Source organism: Scyliorhinus canicula, chromosome 6 (assembly GCF_902713615.1).
Source record: "Scyliorhinus canicula chromosome 6, sScyCan1.1, whole genome shotgun sequence".
Lineage (NCBI taxonomy): Eukaryota > Metazoa > Chordata > Chondrichthyes > Carcharhiniformes > Scyliorhinidae > Scyliorhinus > Scyliorhinus canicula.
The window spans coordinates 9,347,852-9,370,232 of NC_052151.1; the positions used below are offsets into that span (position 1 = coordinate 9,347,852).

At 50.4% G+C, this 22,381-nt stretch overlaps 1 protein-coding gene across 1 annotated transcript in view; it reads left to right on the forward strand.

Moving 5' to 3' along the window:
• The window catches only part of LOC119966923 (dynein heavy chain 8, axonemal-like), a 1,786,259-nt gene that overhangs the window by 1,719,167 nt on the left and 44,711 nt on the right, over positions 1-22,381 (forward strand). Inside the window, exons 88-89 of the mRNA XM_038798881.1 lie at positions 10,199-10,351; positions 19,781-19,970. Coding sequence (XP_038654809.1) covers positions 10,199-10,351; positions 19,781-19,970 — 343 coding nt within the window. The remainder of the gene's footprint in view (positions 1-10,198; positions 10,352-19,780; positions 19,971-22,381) is intronic.

Below are 22,381 nucleotides of genomic sequence, written 5' to 3' on the forward strand. Positions count from 1 at the left end.
TGCGATCGGGGCCCACCAATCGGCGGGCGGGCCTGTGCCGTGGGGGCACTCTTTTCCTTCCGCCTTTGCCATGGTCTTCATCATGGCGGAGGCGGAAATGACCCCCTCCCCAGCGCATGCGCGGAGATGACGTCAGCAGCCGCTGATGCTCCGGCGCATGCGCGGACTTCGGCCGGCTGGCGAAGTCCCTTCGGCCCTGGCTGATTTGGCGCCAAAGGCCTTCCACGCCAGCCGGCGGAGCGCCAACCACTGCGGCGCGAGCCTAGCCCCTCAATGTTAGGGCTTGGCCCCTAAAGGTGCGGAGACTTCCGCACCTTTGGGGCGGCCCGACACCGGAGTGGTTCACGTCACTCCATCACGCTGGGACCCCCACCCCGCCGGGTAGGGGAGAATCCCGACCCTGTACCTTCTGCCTGATGGAAGGGTCTGGAAGGGGGAAAAGCCTGGATGTGAGGGGCTTTGACAATGCTGTCTGCCTTTCTGTAATGCTAAGGGTCGCTGGTGACAGTGTCAAGGTGCCCAGGTGTCAGAGTGAGAGCCTGGGTGCCACCCTTCCCTGTCCCTGACTACCCAAGAGTCTCTTTTGGCCTGGGAAACAACGGACAGGATTCTTCCGTAATCGGCGGGGTGGACAACTCCGGCAGGACGGAGTGGCGTGAACCACTCCGGCATCAGGCCGCCCCAAAGGTGCGGAATCCTCCGCACCTGCAGGGGCTAGGCCCACCCCGGAGTGGTTTGCGCCCCGCCGGCCAGCGGGAAAGGGGTTTGGCGCCACGCCAACCGGCGCCGAAGGGCTTCCGCCGGCCAGGGCGAGTTGGCGCATGTGAGGGAGCACCAGCATGTGCTGGCGTCATCCCTGCGCATGCACAGAGGGCTTCGTTTCCACACCGGGAACGGCGGACCGGTGCAGCCTCCGGTGCGGAAAGATAGAGTGCCCCCATGGAACAGGCCCGCCCGCGGATTGGTGGGCACCTCCCGGGGCCAGATCCCCCCGTGCCCCCCCAAGAACCGCGGAGGCTGCCCACGCCGCCAGGTCCTGCCGGTAAGGACCTACTCCATTTTACGCCGGCGGGACTGGTAAAAGACGGGCGGGACTTCGGCCCATTGCGGGCCGGAGAATTTGGGCAGCTCCGGGGCCCATTGAGACACGCCGGTCCCTGCCATTCTCCGAGGCGGGAGGCGCGACTCAGGCCAGGCTGATTTTTGGGGGCCGGAGAATTTGGAGGACAGCGGGGGCGGCATTCACACCGACCCCCGGCAATTCTCTGACCCGGCGGGGGGGTCGGAGAATCCCGCCCAAGGTGTTATTACACCTGGTTCCCGTTTATATAGACCAGTATTAAATGGAACCCAGTTAAGGACTTGGTGGGGAGGCCATCAGTTCCCTGGAACTCACAGAATCTGGCAAAGGCACATTTAAATGAGCCAGTGTGGGTGAGATCCATATCTTGACATCTCGTGAGGTTTGGTTGAATCTCGTGAGACGTCTCGAGCATCGCAAATCTTGCGTGAGGCTTCTCGTGAGATTCAACTGCCTCACCACGACACCAAGCCAGGCTCAACGAGGCCAGTAAATCACGGCCAACATCTACTTCTCAGAATTGAGCACAGGATAGGAAATTGGATACTTTGGTTGTACTGAATTAGACGCTGAGACATTGACCATGAGACATTACATCAGGATGAGGTTCATATAGAAAGTGCCTGCACCTTTCCCATGTTGGTGAGGATGGACTCCAAGTTCTCTGTGAAGCCCTGTGCCAAGCCCGAGCCAGGTTCCTTCATGACCTCGGACGTTTTGGTTGACCTGTCAATGTACCAAGTGTTTCTGTGTCCATCAGATTTTTTCTGTACCCTTCCCAGTCAAGATCCTCATATGATCTGCTGCAATGTGACCTATGTGCAACCTCTGATCTCCTAGCTGTGAGTGTAAGATTGAGTAGTAGTGCTCTTCATTAGGATCCTACTGTTCTTGCACTGTATGTCGCTGCACTAGTCCCTGACCAGGTGGCAGCTCTTTGGTACCTGAAAGGAAAAAGGAACAAGGATAGGGTTCATAGAATCTACAGTGCAGAAGGAGGCCATTCGGCCCATCGAGTCTGCACTGGCCCTTGGAAAGAGCACTCTACTCAAGCCCACGCCTCCACCCTTTCCCTGAAACTCAGTAACCCCATTTAACCTTTTTGGACACCAAGAGAAAGATAGCATGTTTACCTAATCTGCACATCTTTGGATTGTGGGAGGAAACCGGAGCACCTGGAGGAAACCCACGCAGGCACGGGAAGGACGTGCAGACACCGCACAGACAGTGACCCAAGCCAGGAATCAAACCTGGGATCCTGGAGCTGTGAAGCAACTGTGCTATCCACTGTGCCACCATGCTACCCTAGGGTTCAAGTGAGTAAAATGAGAGGCAAGAACTGCATGTTTGTATAAGCTGCAGCTTCTGACTCAGCAGAGATTGTGAAATAAAGGGAACAAAGATAAAAGCTAATTGCGGTGTGTTGGAACCAACAATTTTACAGACACGTGCTTGTAGGATTAGAATAGCGGTTTTAATATACTTACAACAGAGCCAGCCTGTTAGCCGTTGAACTTTCGGTGGATTCAACTGTGTGGAGATTCTGTGGCTTACCCTCGCGTGTAGTAGGCTGAGTTTTTGTTCCTCCGTTGTTCCGGCGGTGCTGGCTTCTGCCAGGTAGGCTTTAAAACATCTCAGCCAGTGGGAAAAAATTTCCTTAGCCTCTGCATCCTGTGGGTCGAGTTCTAGGAGTCCGGGCTTGAGGGCTGCTTCCATGAATTCTTCGACTGTTTCCTAAGTATATTAAATTGTTGGAACCAACAATTCTACGGACACGTGCTTGTAGGATTAGAATAATGGTTTTAATATACTTACAACAGAGCCAGCCTGTTAGCCGTTGAACTTTCGGTGAACTGGCCGGCTGACCCTGTGGCACTGATCTTTATACAGCAGCTCCCGGGGGAGGAGTCCTGGGCGGAGCCAAGGGAGAAGCCCCATACAACTCTCAAGCATTCCCAGAGCTACTCCCCCTGGAGTTCAGGTAGTGCAACTGCACTTACAATATAGACACATGTATATACAGATTATAATCCGGTGTGAATCACATTCACTACAGTGTGGATGCTGAAATCTGAAACAATGGGCAATCTCAGCACGTTTGGCAGCATCTGTGGAGAAAGAAGAGAGTTAATGTTTCGAGTCTGGACTTCCGGTGGCGGCGATGTCCGAGTGAGCCGCACATTCGGTGGGCTCTCACTCCGGCCGGCTGGAACAGCTGTTTCCCCGCGATAGCGGGACTACGGAGGCGGCAGAAAGGCTGCCTGGAACAGAGGAGGAGAGCGGGCTGCAGAGGATGTAAGTGTGGAGGCCAGCAGGTGAGGAAGAAGGAGAGAGAGAGAGAAGGAGGAAGCTGACCTGCAGGTTAAGATGGCGGACCCACGGACCTTCCTTCCTCCAGGACAAAGGGAAAAAGAAAAAGTTTGGAGTTGCTGAGGAGGGACAGCTTGGACCCACTTCAGATGCCCAAGAGGTAAAATTGAGGGAGCTGGGCGAAGGAAAGCGGCAGCGGAGGCGCTGAGGAGCGGGCTGCGGCATATGGAACAGCGGGATTCCAGAAAGCAGAAGAAGAAGGAGAAAAAGGGACAGAGACAAGGACCGGAAGAAAATTACCTGGGACCTAAGATGGCGGACACACGGAACCCGGACTCAGCAATCCAGCTGGCGCTGGATAACATGCTCCAGGTAATGAACTCCAGTTTTGAAGCGCTGAAGCGGGACAGCTTGGACCCAATCCAGAAAGCGGTGGATCAGCTGAACCAGAGGCTGGACGCCCAGGATGTTAAAGTTAAGGAGCTGGGAGAAGCGGTGGAGGAGCAGGCGGATGCGCAAACGGTTGCAGCGCTAGAAGTGGACGGCCTGAAAGAGCGGCAGAGAAGACTGCTGGACAGAGTAGAGGAGCTGGAGAATAGAGTCCGCAGGAACAATCTGAGGATGGTCGGCCTCCCGGAGGGGGCGGAGGGAGCTGATGCTGCAGCGTTTGTAGCAGACCTGCTGAAGCAGCTGATGGGGGCCGAAGCCTTTCCGCGACCGCTGGAGCTGGAGGGGGCACACAGGGTGCAGGCAAGGCAGGGGCGGCTGGGCGGACCCCCCCGCCCGATGGTGATTAGGTTCCACAGGTTCGTGGACAAGGAGCGGGTGCTGCAGTGGGCAAAGAGCGCCAGGAGCAGCACGTGGAATAACAGTGTGCTCCGCATCTATCAGGACCTAAGCCAGGAGGTGGCTCGGCGGCGAGCAGCCTTTAAGAATGTCAAGGAGGTGCTGTTCAAGAAGCACGTGAAGTTTGGTCTGCTGTTCCCAGCTCGGCTATGGGTCACGCACCAGGGTCAACACCACTACTTTTCCGAGCCCGAAGAAGCGATGGATTTTGTGAGGGACCTGGGGATGGCCCCGAAAGGAGGCCCTAAGGACACGAGTTAGGGCCCGAGGATTTCTGTGGGGAGGAACGCCGAATGTGCCTGGACTGCTGCTCAACGGTTTGCTGGGCCAATGGGGCCAAACGGAACATTTGAGACTCTTTCCTTTGTTCATGGACATTTATGTGCTTTTTCTCTTTTTTCTATGTTTTTTCCCTTTTTTTTTTTCCTGTTTGGGCTTTTTGTGCAGCTCGCGGAAGACACTGGAGCCGGCTTGCCCCAGTGGGTGGGGAGGAGGGCGGGGAAACAAGGGGAATGGGACAGGAAGGCGCCGGAGTGTTGAGTCACCGGGCTAGCAGATTGGCTAGTCAAGGAAGTCAGATGGGGGGGAAAGCTATAGCCAGTAGATGGCAGGGTGGGGGTATCGGGGGATGGGGTTAGGGGAGGGGGGGGTTGTTCTGCTGACGGGAGAGGGACTTGAAATAGGCACTGGAAAGGAGGTCGAGGGTGGAGGCAGCTATAGGGCGGGCCAGGAAGGGCGCGACGCACGGGTCAGGGGCCGGCCCGAGAAAGGCTATGGCTGACCGGCGGGGTGGGGGGGGGGGTGGGATGTGCCCCCCGACCAGGCTGATCACCTGGAACGTCAAGGGACTGAATGGGCCGGTTAAGAGGGCGCGGGTGTTCGCGCACTTGCGGGCCCTGAGGGCGGACGTAATTATGTTGCAGGAGACACATCTGAAAGTGTCAGACCAGACCAGGCTAAGGAAGGGCTGGATTAGCCAGGTCTTCCACTCGGACTTGGACTCGAAGTCCAGAGGGGTGGCAATCATGATCAACAAGCGTGTGCAATTTGAGGCAGAGGGCATATCCGCAGACAGGGGGGGCAGATACCTGATGGTACGGGGCAGGCTGGAGGGGAGAAGAGTGGTGCTGGTGAATATATATGCCCCGAACTGGGATGACGTGGACTTCATTAAAAGAGTGCTGGGGAAGATCCCGGACTTGGATTCTCGCAGGCTAATAATGGGAGGGGACTTTAACATGGTCCTTGACCCGACTTTGGATCGGTCGTGTCCCAGAACGGGTAGGCTCTCAGCAATGGCAAGGGAGCTGAAAGGGTTTATGGAGCAAATGGGGGCAGTGGACCCCTGGAGGGAGGGACAGCCAACAGGAAGGGGCTACTCGTTCTACTCGCACGTCCACAAAGTATATTCCAGGATAGATTTCTTTGTGTTAAGCAGGGACTGTAGGGGGGAGGTAAAGAACACGGAATACTCAGCAATTACCATTTCAGACCATGCCCCGCATTGGTGGACCTGCAGTTCGGGGGAGCGAGCTATCAACGCCCGCAATGGAGGCTAGATGTGGGACTGCTGTCGGAGGAGGGGATCTGCGAGAGGCTTCGGAAATGTATAAAAAATTACCTGCAGGTGAATGACACTGGGGAGGTCTCAGCGGCGACCGTGTGGGAGGCGCTAAAGGCAGTAGTGCGGGGGGAGCTGATTTCAATTGGGGCCCATAGAGCCAAGGCAGACCGGGCAGAGATGGATAGATTGGTCAGGGAAATGGGCCGGATAGATGAAGAGCACGCGAAGTCCCCGGGGGAGGTTTTACTCAGGGAAAGGCAGAGGCTACAGGCGGAACTGGGGGCACTATCCACGAGCAGGGCCGTGGAACAGCTTAGGAAGGCGAGGGGAGTGGTGTACGAGTATGGGGAAAAGGCTAGCAGACTGTTAGCGCAGCAACTTAGGAGGAGGGAGGCGGCCAGGGAAATAGGTAGAGTGAGGGACGAGGGGGGGCACAAAGTGGAGGATCCGGCAGAATTGAATAGGGTATTCCGGGACTTCTATTGTAAGCTGTATACTTCGGAGCCGCCAAAAGAACCGGAGGGGATGAAAAGGTTTCTGGATGGGTTAACATTCCCAACAGTTGGGGGGGGGCGAGTGGAAGAGCTGGGGGCCCCGATTAGAGTAGAGGAGGTATTGGGGGGCCTAAAGGCCATGCAGTCGGGGAAGTCCCCGGGGCCGGATGGATACCCAGTAGAGTTTTATAGGAAGTTCTCTGAGCTGGTGGGCCCGGTCTTGGCGAGGGTTTTCAATGAGGCAAGGGACAGAGGGACCCTGCCGCCGACGATGTCACAAGCCACCATATCTCTGATATTAAAGCGGGGTAAAGACCCGGAGGTGTGCGGGTCCTACAGGCCAATCTCCCTGATTAATGTAGATGCCAAGCTCCTGGCAAAGGTACTGGCGGGTAGAATGGAGGACTGTGTACCGGAGGTGATTGGGGAGGATCAAACGGGGTTCGTGAAAGGTAGGCAGCTGGCGGCCAATCTGAGGAGATTGCTCAATGTGATAATGATGCCCCCGGCGGGTAGAGAGGTGGAGGTAGTGGTGGCTATGGACGCCGAGAAGGCCTTTGACCGGGTGGAGTGGGAATATCTATGGGAGGTGCTCGGACGGTTTGGGTTCGGGGAGGGATTGGTGGATTGGATCAAATTATTATATCAGGCCCCGAGGGCCAGCGTCAGGACCAACAGAGAAGTGGCGGAGTACTTTAGGTTGTACCGAGGGACCAGGCAGGGCTGCCCGCTCTCCCCGCTGCTGTTTGCGCTGGCCATAGAGCCGCTGGCGATTGCGCTGAGAGCCGCAGAGGGTTGGAAGGGGATGGTGAGGGGCGGGGTGGAACATAGGGTTTCTCTTTATGCAGACGACCTGCTCCTGTACGTGTCGGACCCAGTGGCCGGGATGGGAACTATACTGGGAATGCTGAGGGAGTTCGGCCAGTTCTCAGGATACAAATTAAATACGGTCAAGAGTGAAATGTTTGTGGTACAGGCAAGGGGCCAGGAGAACAGATTGAGAGGGCTACCGTTTAGGTTAGTTGAGGAAAATTTCCGGTATTTGGGAATCCAGGTGGCGCGAGACTGGGGCAGGCTGCACAAGTTAAATTTGGCCAGGGTGGTGGAGCAAATGAAGGGAGAGTTTCGGAGATGGGATGCACTCCCGCTGTCGCTGGCAGGGAGGGTGCAGACTGTAAAGATGACAATCCTCCCTCGATTTTTGTTTATTTTTCAGTGCCTCCCGATCTTTATCCCACAGTCCTTCTTCAAAAGAGTTAACGGGCTGATCATGAGCTTTGTCTGGGCGGGAAAGTCTCCGCGGGTGAAGAAGGCGATGTTGGAGAGGAACCGCAGCGAGGGAGGGCTGGCGTTGCCGAGTCTGGTCAATTATTACTGGGCGGCCAACATCGCTATGATAAGGAAGTGGATGGTGGGTACGGGGTCTATTTGGGAGCGAGTGGAGGCGGCTTCGTGCAGGGGCTCCAGTTTGGAAGCCCTGGTCACGGCTCCTCTACCGCTGCCGCCGGCCAAGTACACCACCAGCCCGGTAGTGGTGGCGACCCTGCGGATATGGGGCCAGTGGAGGAGGCATGTGGGGGAGATGGGGGCGTCTGTCTGGGCGCCAATCTGCGACAACCATCGGTTTGCCCCCGGCAGTATGGATGGGGGGTTCCGAGTATGGCGGCGAGCAGGGGCGGGAAGGGTGGGTGATATGTTCCTGGAAGGGAGCTTCGCGAGTTTGAGGAGCTTGGAGGAGAAATTTGGGTTGGTAGGGGGCGTGTCGCGTCTTTTCGTCCGACGTCATTTCGTCCAACGACACTTCGTCCACGTCTTTTCGTCCAACGTCTTTTTGTCCGCCCGTCTTTTGGTCCAACGTCACTTCGTCCAATTAACCAATTGCAAATCAACTCCGTATAAAAGCATTTAATTGATAGAAAGCAGGCACAATACAGCAAGTGAATTTAATTGCTAAAATGCAAGTAATTGATGAAATTCAAGTAAAATACAAGCTTAAAAATGCAGTTAAAAAGTTAAAAAATCTAAAAATGCAGTTAAAAAGATCTAAAAGTTTACTACTGATGAATTCCCGAAATTACTTAAAATTGATGTAAATTGTGAGCAACATTCCTCAAGAAATCAATTTTCGCTGTGGGATCCTTTAACGAGGCTCGTTAAAGGGGAGAGAACGATAATAACTATCCTTTAACGAGAGAACGATAATAACTATCCTTTAACGAGGCTCGTTAAAGGAAAGAGGCCGGTAATAAAGATCCTTTATTGTATATTATGTGCATTAGAGAAGATTTCCATGTACAAAAGTTAAAGTGGAGTGGTGCTACTAAGCAAGTTACTAAAAGTCAAGTTACAAAAAGTCTTTGACAAAAAAAATCATCCAGCAAAAACACGTAAAAAGTCACAAAAAATCTTTGACGAAAAAAATCACCGGACAAAATGACGTTGGACCAAAAGACGGGCGGACAAAAAGACGTTGGACGAAAAGACGTGGACGAAGTGTCGTTGGACGAAATGACGTCGGACGAAAAGACATAGCACCGGTAGGGGGAAATGATTTTAGATACCTACAGCTGCGGGACTTTGTTCGTAGACAGGTCCCATCTTTCCCGCGCCTCCCGCCAATGGGGATCCTAGACAGAATAGTCTCTGGGAGGGACGAAGGGGAGGGTAGAGTCTCAGGTATTTATAAGGTGCTCATGAGGGAGGAAGGGTCCCAGACAGAGGAACTGAAACTTAAATGGGAGGAGGAGCTAGGCGGGGAAATGGAGGATGGGCTGTGGGCAGAGGCCCTGAGTAGGGTAAACTCGACCGCGACATGTGCAAGGCTCGGGCTGATCCAATTTAAGGTCGTTCACCGGGCCCATATGACGGTGGCTCGGATGAGCAAATTTTTCGGGATAGAGGACAAATGCGCTAGGTGCGCGGGAGGACCAGCGAACCATGTGCACATGTTTTGGGCATGCCCTGAGCTGAGGGGGTACTGGGAGGGATTTGCGGGGGTCATGTCCCAGGTGCTAAAACAAGGGTGGTGATGAGTCCAGGGGTGGCAATTTTTGGGGTTTCGGAAGACCCGGGCGTCCAGGGGGAGAAAGCGGCCGATGTGCTGGCCTTTGCTTCCCTGATAGCCCGGCGACGAATATTATTGGCGTGGAGGGACTCAAAGCCCCCGAAGACTGAGTGGTGGCTTGCGGACATGTCAAGTTTCCTGGGGATGGAAAAAATTAAGTTCGCCTTGAGGGGATCTGTGCAGGGGTTCACCCGGAGGTGGCAACCATTTATTGACTTCTTTGCGGGAGAGTGAGCGTCAGCAGGGGGGTGGGGGGAGGGGGGGGGGTAGAGTAGAGTAGGAGGGAAAATATGGCGGGTAGTACGGGTGGGAGGGGAGCGGGCTTGTGCAATACGGTATGATGGAAGTATTGAAAGTACGTGGATGCTTGCACATTTTTGCCTTTTTTGCTTCCTTTCTGATGATGTCTGTAACTGTTTATAAAGCCAAAAACTACCTCAATAAAATTGTTTATTAAAAAAAAAAAAATGTTTCGAGTCTGGTGACTCTTTGTCAAATAATGGGGAAGTGGTTAGGTAGAGACATCCTATCATCCATTGCAGTGTTGGCTCTGAAGAAGAAACATAAGCTGCAATTAAATTTATTAGGTCCTCCACATCTCTGGCCTTAATCAATTGCCATGCTTCCTGCATCCTTTCTCCAAATCCAAAACCACAGGGCTATTCTTGTCCAAAGGGTGTTTAATGCAGCACTCCACTTCATTTTCAAATTGCTGATCAGAGATTTGCTGCCGTAAAAGGAACATTTCTGAAAATTAGCTCTTCTAAAGTACTATTTAGAACCATAGTGGTGATGAGAAACTTACTTCTCATGTTGACAGAGTCTTTTTGTTTTGACAGGTTAAAGCTCGCCTCATAAAAATGGGAATTTTGAATTCGATTAATATTTTCCTACGCCAGGAAATTGACCGAATGCAGAAGGTTATCACGATGCTTCGGAATTGTCTAACTGACTTACAGCTGGCCATAGAGGGAACCATCATCATGAGCGAGGTCAGTGTTATTCTGATACTCTCACATCAGCAGGTACTTTAGACCCAGCCTAATTCCCTGATATGGCTATTTAGAAAAAGGAAAGGCAATGGAGATGCATTTTAAGTTATTTAATTCTATCTTGGGATGGAATTCTCCCAATCCATCAGAGCATTCAACTGCACCAGCTCAATGTCACAGACCATTGCTGGCCAACCCACAGGCAGGAAATGAAATGAAATGAAAATCGCTTATTGTCACGAGTATGCTTCAATGAAGTTACTGTGAAAAGCCGCTAGTCGCCACATTCCGGCGCCTGTCCGGGGAGGCTGGTACGGGAAGAGGCAGTGACAGCCAAAGTACCTGGAACTTGGTGAACTAGTGGTAAAGGGGCCTTCCTCTGCTTAGTCTGAGTCAACTGATTAGCTTCTGGACACAGAGGAACAGTAAACATATTGTGTCAGTGACCCCCAACAGGGTCTCACATGAGGCAGAGGAACCTACCTGTGTGCTCTCTGATGTAGCGGCCCAGACATGTGAACACATCGAGGTCTCCATGAGGATAACGGCAGGTGCCATGGAGAACCTAGTCCAGCAGAACATCTTCTGATGGAGATGCATTCAGACGCACTCCACCACTGTAACCACAGGAGAAGTTTTGCAGCAGCTACTCGAGAAGGGGATGAGGTATATTCACCTCCCTCCAGGTTCCTCTTCTCCTCAAGAAGCCCAGGAAGGGTTCTCAGATACCCAAAGGGAGGAGGAACATCAGTTGGGTATCCTGGGAGCCTGCATCCAGGAGTCTTTAAAGGTGTCCAGGTGATCCTGACCACAACAGGAATGGTCCAGCTGCTCAGTCAAGGAGTTACATCTGCCCCTGAGCAGGAGACCCAGAACAGGTCAGGACCAGTCAGTCCTCGGCCTTCCATAAAACCCAACAAAGTCATCACAGATAACAGAGCACAGTAGTCAGCATACTCCCTCACCTCTGCTCCAGAGGCAGGGAATCACCTAGACACTGCGAAAGAATGAGGAAAAGTAAATTTTTTTGAATGAGCACTGGGGGCATCGATTTCAATCATTCTAAATAGTTTTTGCACTCCCAAATATGTTTGGAAATCTCTTGGATTCATTCTTGCTGCTAAATGTTTTAATGCTCACACATACCCCACCCTTTGCAAGAGAGGACCAAGGATGGGTCTTCCTTCGCCCTCATACCTGGCTGCACATGGAGACCTCACTCTTTGACAATGATGATGACTGCCTTGTGTGAGAGACTTCCGAGTCACACCATTCTGCCTGTATCCACTACCCTCGAGACTTGATGGATAGACCTTGTCACAGTAGAGATTAAGCAAAGGAACCCTTGTCAGACAGATTCATTTCCGAGAGGGGGATGGAGGTTGACAGTCATGAGTTGGTTGTCATTCACCTGCATGTACCTTGTAGCCATCCCTATTCCTTAAGTGGATGTGAAAGCCTTCCTACTTCAGTTTACTTGGGGTGAGCATGGGAAGGTGGCAGTTTCCTTCTCTGCCACCCTCCCAACTGATTCAATGGCCACACCATTTTACTCATCATGGGGAAGGACACAAGATTCCACCTCTCATCCAAGATATGAAATATTTAAAATTCGGCAGAATCAGCAGGAAATGCACAGATCAATCAGCATCTTAAAGGCAATATTACCTGAAATGAGCTGGCTTTCTTGCTTCATTGTTGATCAATCTCCCCAACTTATTTCTACCTCAAATTTCCAGCATTTGCATTCCTGTTTCTTTGTGGTTGTGAAAAGAACATGTGTGTTGTTATGGAAATGCCTTGCATAGAATGTTAATTTATAATATTACCTGCTGGATATATATATATGTGTGGATATTATTATATACATATATGTAATATTGAACCTTTGAGGAAAAATACTTATGTTAATTGAAGGACACTAGCCTCCAGCAACTACAGTTTTGGCATTTGTGAAGGACATAGAATGGAATTTCCTCTACTGGGACTCAGACCCGTAGTGGGGTGGAGACGAGGAGTATTTCCCACTGCGGTGGCCATAGGGAATTCACATTGTATTGTGTCACCTCAGCCTCATTAATTATGCAATCAGAGACTGACTTTTGTTTTTCCCAATGGGCTGTATGGCACTGCATAAACAAAGAACAAAGAAAAATTACACCACAGGAACAGGCACTTCGGCCCACCAAGCCTGCGCCGATCCAGATCCTCTATCTAAAACTGTCGCCTATTTTCTTAGGATCTGTATCCCTCTGCTCCCTCCCATTCATGTATACATTCATGTATCTGTCTAGAATCTAGATACATCTTAAATGGCGCTATCGTGCCCGCCTCTACCACCTCCACCGTCAATGCGTTCCAGGCACCCACCACCCTCTGTGTGGAATGAACTTTCCACGCATATCTCCCTTAAACTTTTCCCCTCTCACCTTGAACTCGTGACCCCTAGTAATTGAGTCCCCCACTCTGGGAAAAAGCTTCTTGCTGTCCACCCTGTCTATACCTCATGATTTTGTAGACCTCAATGGAGGTCCCCCCTCAACCTCCGTCTTTCTAATGAAAATAATCCTAATCTACTCAACCTCTCTTCATAGCTAGCACCCTCCATACCAGGCAACATCCTGGTGAACCTCCTCTGAAATGAAAAAAAAATGAATGAAAATCGCTTATTGTCACAAGTAGGCTTCAAATTAAGTTGCTGTGAAAAGCCCCTAGTCACCACATTCCGGCGCCTGTTTGGGGAAGCTGGTACGGGAATTGAACCATGCTGCTGGCCTGCCTTGGTCTGCTTTCAAAGCCAGCGATTTAGCCCAGTGTGCTAAACCAGCCCCTGGTAAACCAGCCTCTGCACCTTCTCCAAAGCATCCACATCCTTTTGGTAATGTGGCGACCAGAACTGCACGCAGTATTCCAAATGTGGCCGAACCAAAGTCTTATACAACTGTAAAGTGACCTGCCAACTCTTGTACTCATTACCCCTACCAATGAAGGAAAGCATGCCGTATGCCTTCTTGACCACTCTATCGACCTGAACACCCAGATCTCTCTGTACATCAATTTTCCCCAGGGCTTTTTCACTTACCATATAATTCACTCTTGAATTGGATCTTCCAAAATGCATCACCTCGCATTTGCCCGGATTGAACTCCATCAGCAATTTCTCCGCCAAACTCTCCAATCTATCTATATTGTATCTGCTGTATTCACTATCTGCGACTCCACCAACCTTAGTGTCATCTGCAAACTAGCTAATCAGACTACCTATACATTCCTCCAGATCATTTATATATATCACAAACAACAGTGGTCCGAGCACGGATCCCTGTGGAACACCACTGGTCACAGTTCTCCATTTTGAGGAACTCCCTTCCACTACTACTCTCTGTCTCCTGTTGCCCAGCCAGTTCTTTATCCATCTAGCTAGTACACCCTGGACCCCATGAGACTTCACTTTCTCCATCAGCCTTCCATGGGGAACCTTATCAAATGCCTTACTGATGTCCATGTATATGACATCTACAGCCCTTCCCTCCTCAATCAACTTTGTCACTTCCTCAAAGAATTCTATTAAGTTGGTAAGACATGACCTTCCCTGCACAAAACCATGTTGCCTGTCACTGATATCCAAATGGGAATAGATCGTATCCCTCAGTATCTTCTCCAGCAGCTTCCCTACCACTGATGTCAGGCTCACTGGTCTATAATTACATGGATTATCTCTGCTACCCTTCTTAAACAAAGGGACAACATTAGCAATTCTCCAGTCCTCCGGTACCTCATCCGTGTTCAAGGATGCCGCAAAGATATCTGTTTAGGCCCCAGCTATATCCTCTCTCACTTCCCTCAGTAACCTGGGATAGATCCCATCCGGACCTGGGGACTTGTCCACCTTAATGCCTTTTAGAATATCCAAAACTTCCCCCTTCCTTATGCCGACAGGACCTAGAGTGATCAAACATCTATCCCTAACCTCAACATCCGTCATGTCCCACTCCTTGGTGAATACCGATGCAAAGTACTCGTTAAGAATCTCACCCATTTTCTCTGACTCCACGCATAACTTTCCTCTTTTGTCCTTGAATGGGCCAACCCTTTGTCTAGTTACCCTTTTGCTCCTGATATATGAATAAAAGGCTATGGGATTTTCCTTAACCCTGTTTGCTAAACATATTTCATGACCCCTTTTAGCCCTCTTGATTCCTCGTTTCAGATTGGTCCTGCATTCCCGATATTCTTCCAAAGCTTTGTCTGCCTTCAGTCACCTAGACCTTATGTATGCTTCCTTTTTCCTCTTAGCGAGTCTCACAATTTCACCTGTCATCCATGGTTCCCTAATCTTGCCATTTCTATCCCTTATTTTCACAGGGACATGTCTGCCTGCACTCTAATCAAGCTCTCTTTAAAAGCCTCCCACATATCAAATGTGGATTTATCTTCAAACAGCTGCTCCCAATCCACATTCCCCAGCTCCTGCAGAATTTTGGTATAGTTGGCCTTCCTCCAATTTAGCACTCTTCCTTTAGGACCACTCTCGTCTTTGTCCATGAGTATTCTAAAACTTATGGAATTGTGATCACTATTCCCAAAGTAATCCCTGACTGAAACTTCAACCACCTGGCCGGGCTCATTCCCCAACACCAGGTCCAGTATGGCCCCTTCCCGAGTTGGACTATTTACATACTGCTCTAGAAAACCCTCCTGGATGCTCCTTACAAATTCTGCTCCATCGAGACCTCTGACACTAAGTGTATTCCAGTCAATGTTGGGAAAATTAAAATCTCCTATCACCATCACCCTGTTGCTCCTACATCTTTCCATAATCTGTTCACATATTTGTAGTTCTATCTCACGCTCGCTGTTGGGAGGTCTGTAGTACCGCACCATTCCTATTTCTGAGCTCCGCCCATATCGCCTCACTGCTCGAGTCCTCCATAGTGCCCACCTTCAGCACAGCTGTGATATCCTCTCTGACCAGTAATGCAACTCCTCCACCCCTTTTACCTCCCTCTCTATCCCGCCTGAAGCATCGATATCCTGGGATATTTAGTTACCAATCATGCCCTTCCCTCAACCAAGTCTCAGTAATACCAATAACATAGAACATAGAACAGTACAGCACAGAACAGGCCCTTCGGCCCTCGATGTTGTGCCGAGCAATGATCACCCTACTCAAACCCACGTATCCACCCTATACCCGTAACCCAACAACCCCTCCCCCTTAACCTTACTTTTAGGACACTACGGGCAATTTAGCATGGCCAATCCACCTAACCCGCACATCTTTGGACTGTGGGAGGAAACCGGAGCACCCGGAGGAAACCCACGCACACACGGGGAGGACGTGCAGACTCCGCACAGACAGTGACCTAGCCGGGAACTGAACCTTGGACCCTGGAGCTGTGAAGCATTTATGCTAACCACCATGCTACCGTGCTGCCCAATAACATCATACTCCCATGTAATAATCCAAGCCCTAAGTTCATCTGCCTTACCTACTACACTTTTTGCATTAAAACAAATGCACCTCAGACCACCATCCCCGTTGCGTTCATCATCTGCTCCCTGCCTACTCTTCCCCTTAGTTATGCTGACTTCATGATCTAGTTCCTTACAGGCTTTAGTTACTACCTACTTACTGTCCACTAACCTCCTCATTTGGTTCCCACCCCCCTGTCACATTAGTTTAAACCCTCCCCAACAGCGTTAGCAAAACCACCCCCAAGGACATTGGTTCCAGTTTTGGCCCGGGTGTGGACCGTCCAATTTGTAGTAGTCCCACCTCCCCCAGAACCGGTCCCAATGTCCGAAAAATCTGAATCACTCCCTCCTGCACCATCTCTCAAGCCACGTATTCATCCTACCTATTCTTTCATTTCTACTCTGATTACCACGTCGCACTGGTAGCAATCCTGAGATTACAAACTCTGAGGTCCGACTTTTTAATTTGGCAACATTTAAAAAAAAAACTTTATTCATAAAATTTATAGTAAACATTACAGAACATTTTGAATTGTCTTGACTGTACATTTCCATCAAAGTTACACATTCCCTTGACTTTCTTCCATTCATTTGGGATGACATTACACACATATCCCTCTTTACATTACAATTCTTTCTTAAATATTCACATCGTCATGTTTCTTTTATACACTGGATTGTTAATGACCCAGACCGAGGGGTTTTACACTGTTACCCACCCTTTGGTGTACGTTTGCTGGTAAGACCTTACACTGTGGTCTTTCCCCATTGCGCCTTGGCGGCAGCTGCCCCAAGCTTGAGTGCGTCCCTCAGCACGTAGTTCTGGACCTTGGAATGTGCCAGTCTGCAACACTCGGTCGAGGACAATTCTTTGCACTGGAAGATCAGCAAGTTTCGGGCAGACCAAAGAGCGTCTTTCACCGAGTTGATGACCTTCCAGCAGCAGTTGATGTTTGTCTCGGTGTGTGTCCATGGAAACAGTCCATATAGCACAGAGTCCTGTGTCACAGAGCTGCTCGGGATGAACCTGGACAAATACCACCGCATGACTCTCAAGACCTTCATTGCAAAGTCACATTCCACAAGGAGGTGGGTGACTGTCTCATTTCCCCCACAGCCACTCCGAGGGAAGCGTGCAACGGCGCTGAGCCTTCGGGTGTACATGAAGAATCTGATGGGGAGGGCCCTTCTCACCACCAGCCAAGCTAGGTCTTGGTGCTTGTTTGTGAGTTCTGGTGATGAGGCGTTCTGCCAGATGACTCTGACAGTCTGCTCAGGGAAACATCCAAAGTCCTTCACAGTCTCCTTTTCCCTGAGGGCCTTGAGGACATTGCGTGCTGACCACTGCTTCATTACTTTGTGGCCAATGTGTTTTTCTTCAAAAATGTTTCCACGAGGGTCAGGTGGTACGGCACGGTCCAACTACTTGGACTGTTCCGTGGCAATGAGACCAGGCCCATCCTTTGTAACACAGGGACATGTAGAACCTCAGTATGTAGTGACACTTAGTGTTTGCAGACCTGGGGTCCATGCACAGCTTGATGCAGCTGCACACAAAGGTGGCCATCAGGATGAGGGAGATGTTGGGTACGTTCCTCCCTCCTTTACCCAGAGGTTTGTACATGGTGTCCCTTCGGACACGGTCCATCTTGGATCTCCAGATGAATTTGAAGATGGCCCGGGTGACTGCTGCGGCGTAGGGTCGGGTTATGGGCCAGACCTGCGCGACGTACAGTAACACCGAGAGTGCCTCGCACCTGATGACCAGGGTTTTGCGCACAATGGAGAGGCATTACCTTCAGGTAATCTGACCTAACAGTGAAGGGGACAAAGGACCGGTCGGCCCAGTTTCCAAAGCACATGGCCTCGCTCTTGCCACATACCATTCAGGAGTCTCATTTGCGACCACAGAACTGCCTATCTACTCCCCTGTCACTTGGCAACAGCTCCTCCACAAACCACCTTCTGGATACAGTGATCGCAATGCACTGATGCAAATTTTCCCCACAACAGCCAATCAGCAGCTCTGCCCTGCTGCCCTCTGCTGGATGCTTGCCTTCACTTGAACATGGAGGGTGTCTTGCTCAAGTACACCTTCTGGATATAGTGACCGCAATGCACTGATGAAAAGTTCCCCCCCAACAGCCAATCAGCGGCTCCGCTCTGGTGCCCTCTGCTGGATCTGTAAACATGTTACACAGACCTTGTAAACATGTTACCCAGCATGCTGATTGAGGAGGTGGCCAAAAGAGGGCATGGAGCTCTGGAAGCCAAGTTTAGTATCATCTCCCTGGGTATTCTTCTTGACCAAGTGGAGGCCGTGAGTAACATCCCCTTGCCACTGGATGGGAGGAGAAGGCTAGGCAGGGAGACAAACGTCCCGTGGGAGGAGATTTCCACGGCAGCAGAGTCTCCAGCAGTGAACTGCCTTGCAATTCTGAACAAGGATGAATGATCTCATCTGCGCCGCCGAGGTACATGAAACCTCAGCTATTAACAGTCACCTCACTGAATGGTACAGTGGACATGAGCTGCAGTGACACTGTGATATGGTGAGACCTCATAGCCCCAACGCAGCCCACTTGCTCACAGGTGGGGAGGCCATTATGGGTCCCACCCCATTCTCACCATTTCACACGGAGATCTCATGTGCTGTCTGGGAGAGGGTGGGTGGAGGAGGAAAAGGTCTCGAGCATTGAAGGCACCAGCAGGTACCACAAATGACATGCCTCTGTGAGCCTTGTTCTCATAGCTGCATGGGTTCAGCATTCTGGAGAATGCTGGCCCAGAACCTCTCTGGACAGCTGCAGTACATCAATCACATGGGACACCACTAGTGGGTTACTTATAAGAAGAAATATGAGAAAGGTACATGAAACCTAATTGCTCCCAACCCTATCTTCCCTGCTTGCACGGAATTACAATCATAAGCCACAATCGTAAAGAGAGGAAATCTGGAGTTAGTTGGACACAATTTCAAGGAGCTGGCAACCCAGCTAGCAGGGGTGGAGCAGAACAAATCCACCAGAGATAGAGAGCTCGGCTTGCAACCTTCAGCCTGTAAGGATCCATGCTGGTCATAGAAACCTCAGGGTCAAGAGTGCCTCCATTTTCGAGGCGCCACCAGGAAGGGGAAATCCACATGACTTCTTCAGAGCCTTTATTTTATTCTGTTATAACTAAGTAAGGAGTGGGACAGAGAGGAGTCAATTCAACTCTTCTAACCCAGTCATAACAATATTTTGCTTCATTCGTTGAGACTATGGGTGTGATTCACTGTTCCCCAACGCCGATTCCGTAATCACCGATCAGGCAGATTGGGGGTGCTGCCGGTTTGATGCCAGTTTTGTATCCTTCACCCCCTCCGAAATGGCGTCATACCGTCGCCTTTGGAACGGTGTTGGAGCGTCACTCGAAGGCCCTCCCCCGATGCTCCGCCCCGATCAGCTGAGTTCAAGGCGGCGCAGTTCACTTGTGGTCTCAGTAGTCGGGACCACAGTCAGCTGCCAACTGTGTCCAGCGCCGCCACAGTTGGCTGGGAGCCGTGCTGCTGGCTGAGGGGAGGGGGCAGGGCTTCTGCAAGGGCTGTGAGGTCTGATGGAGTGGCATGGGGGGCATTATCTGGCAGGTCAGGTCCACGCCTGGCTGGCGCCATGTTTTAAGGCGTGACCGCTGCAGGTCACGCCGTGTGCATGCGCGGCCACGGACCCGGAATTCTCCAGCTGTTTATATCATGGGAGCCTGGAGTTTTACTCAGCACAGCTTCTAGCCCCTCACCTGTCACAGGATCGGTGAGAGTTTGGCGCCAATTTTTTTGCCGTGAAGTGCCACAGTTCTTCCGCTGGCGTCAACACTTAGTGCCATAAATGGTGAATCCAGCCTCATTTGTCTACATCTCGGTGAGTAAGGGTTCTGTATGAAGTGCAATACTCACTCTCTTTTCCCTTACAGACTTTAACAGATGCCTTGGATAACATGTACAACGCTCGTGTCCCTGCAGTGTGGAAGAGGATTTCCTGGGATTCTTCTACAATGGGATTTTGGTTCACGGAGTTTCTGGAGAGAAATGCACAATTTTCCTCCTGGATATATGACGGCAGGCCCAATGTATTTTGGATGACAGGGTTCTTTAATCCCCAGGGTAGGTAGCTGTAATCTAAAGTATTGTGTGTGAAGTAGTGCTACATAGATGTTCTTTGCAGCATTTGCTGATAACAATTTATAATCCCAAATTAATTCAGTTTGCTACCATCTTTGGAAATGTAACTCAGCCACCTGGAAGCTTTTGAGATCAAAGAGACAACCTCTGACTAAAAACTGCACACAGCTGCTCTTCTCAGTTAATGGAGCTATAAAAATAAACAACCTTAATCCTCCCTTTTGAAACTGCCGGCCCAGTCAATCAGAGAACCTGTAAAAGGCAATAATCTGTGAAATTGGATGTAAACAATGAAGTTCAAAGTTTTTAGGCTTCTAAACAGACAAAAACTAAGGCACTGTTGCTTCACAGCGCTGGTTCGATTCCTGGTTTGGGTCACTGTCAGTACAGAGTCTGCATATTCTCCCCGTGGCTGCGTAGGTTTCCTCTGGGTGCTCAGGTTTCCTCCCACAAGTCCTGAAAGACGTGCTGTTAGGTAATTTGAAAATTCTGGATTCTCCCTCCTACTCGAACAGGCGCCGGAATGTGGCGACTAGGGGATTTTCACAGTAACTTCATTGCAGTGTTAATGTAAGCTTACTTGTGACAATTAAGATTATTATTATTAACTGGAAAAAACCCATCTCAAACGTTTCCACCCCATTTGCCCTAGAAGAGGGTGTGAGGGGTCTCTGATAATGATGCCTGCCTTCCTGAAGCAACCAGAGGTGTAGACAGAATACCTTAACCTCACAGCTCGATTGATTGGTTTATTGTCATATGTACCAAAGTACAGCGAAAAGTATTTTTCTGAGGCCAAAGGAACGTACACAGTACATATGCAATAGATAAAAAGAATAATCGACAAAGTACATCGGCAAATAGTGATTGGTTACAGTGTAGAACAAGGGGCCAAACAAAGCAAATACATGAGCAAGAGCAGCATAGGGCGTCGTGAATAGTGTTCTTCCAGGGAACAGATCAGTCCGAGGGGGAGTCGTTGAGGAGTCTAGTAGCTGTGGGGAAGAAGCTGTTCCTATGTCTGGATGTGCGGATCTTCAGACTTCTGTATCTTCTGCCTGATCATAGGGTCTGGAAGAGGACAAAGCCTGGGTGTGAGGGGTCTCTGACAATGCTGTCTGCCTTCCTGAGGCAGCGGGAGGTGCAGACAGAATCAATGGGAGGGTGGCAAGCTTGTGTGATACATTGGGCTGAGTTCACCACACTCTGCAGTTTCTTGCGATCTTGGACCAAGCAGTTGCCATACCAGGCTGTGATGCAGCCAGATAGAATGCTCTCTACGGCACATCTGTAGAAGTTTGTGAGAGTCGATGCAGACATGTTAAATTTGTTTAGCTTCCGTAGGAAGTAGAGGCGTTGTTGGGCTTTCTTGACAGTTGGACCAGGACAGACTGTTGGTGATGGTGACCCCCAAGAGCTTAAAGCTATTGACCATCTCTACTTCGGAGCCGTTGATGTAGACGGGGGCGTGTCTTTTGCTTTGTGCACAATCTTTGATCTTTGAACTTGGTCTATTGACAGACTGGTTAAAGGGTTGTAGTGTACAGATAGGAACACTTTCACTTTACTGTCACGGAGCTGATTATTTGAAATGCTGACAGTCTGTTTAAAAGTGTTTAGAGGTTGCAGATGTTAAGAGAAGCCAAACAACCCATCACAGGAAATAACCTCAACCCAAGCCCCTTCAGCCCAGCACAAGCACCCTGACCCCCACCTCCATAAGACCATAAGGAGCAGAACTAGGCCACTCGGCCAATCGAGTCTGCTCTGCCATTCAATCATGGCTGATATGCTTCTCATCCCCATTCGCCTGCCTTCTCCCCATAACCCCTGATTGATCAAAAACCTATCTATCTCTGAAAGACACTCAGTGATTTGGCCTTCACAGCCTTCTGCGGCAGAGTTCCACTTTCTGGCTGAAGAAATTGCCCCTCATCTCTGTTTTAATGGATCGTCCCTTTAGTCTGAGATTGTATCCTCTGCTTCTAGTTTTTCCCAAAAGTGGAAACATCCTCTCCACGTCCACTCTATCCAGGCCACGCAGTATCCTGTAAGTTTCAATAAGATTCCTCCTCATCCTTCTAAACTCCAATGAGTACAGATCCAGAGTCCTCAACTGTTCCTCATACGACAAGCTCTTCATTCCAGGGATCATTTTTGTGAACCTCCTCTGGACCCTTTCCAGGCCAGCACATCCTTCCTTAGATACAGGGCCCAAAGCTGCACATAATACTCCAAATGGGGTCTGATCAGAGCCTTATACAGCCTCAGAAGTATATCCCTGGTCTTGTATTCTTGCCCTCGCAACATGAATGCTAACATTGCATTTGTCTTCCTAACTGCCGACTGAACCTACACATTAGCCTGAAGAGAATCATGATCAAGGACTTCCA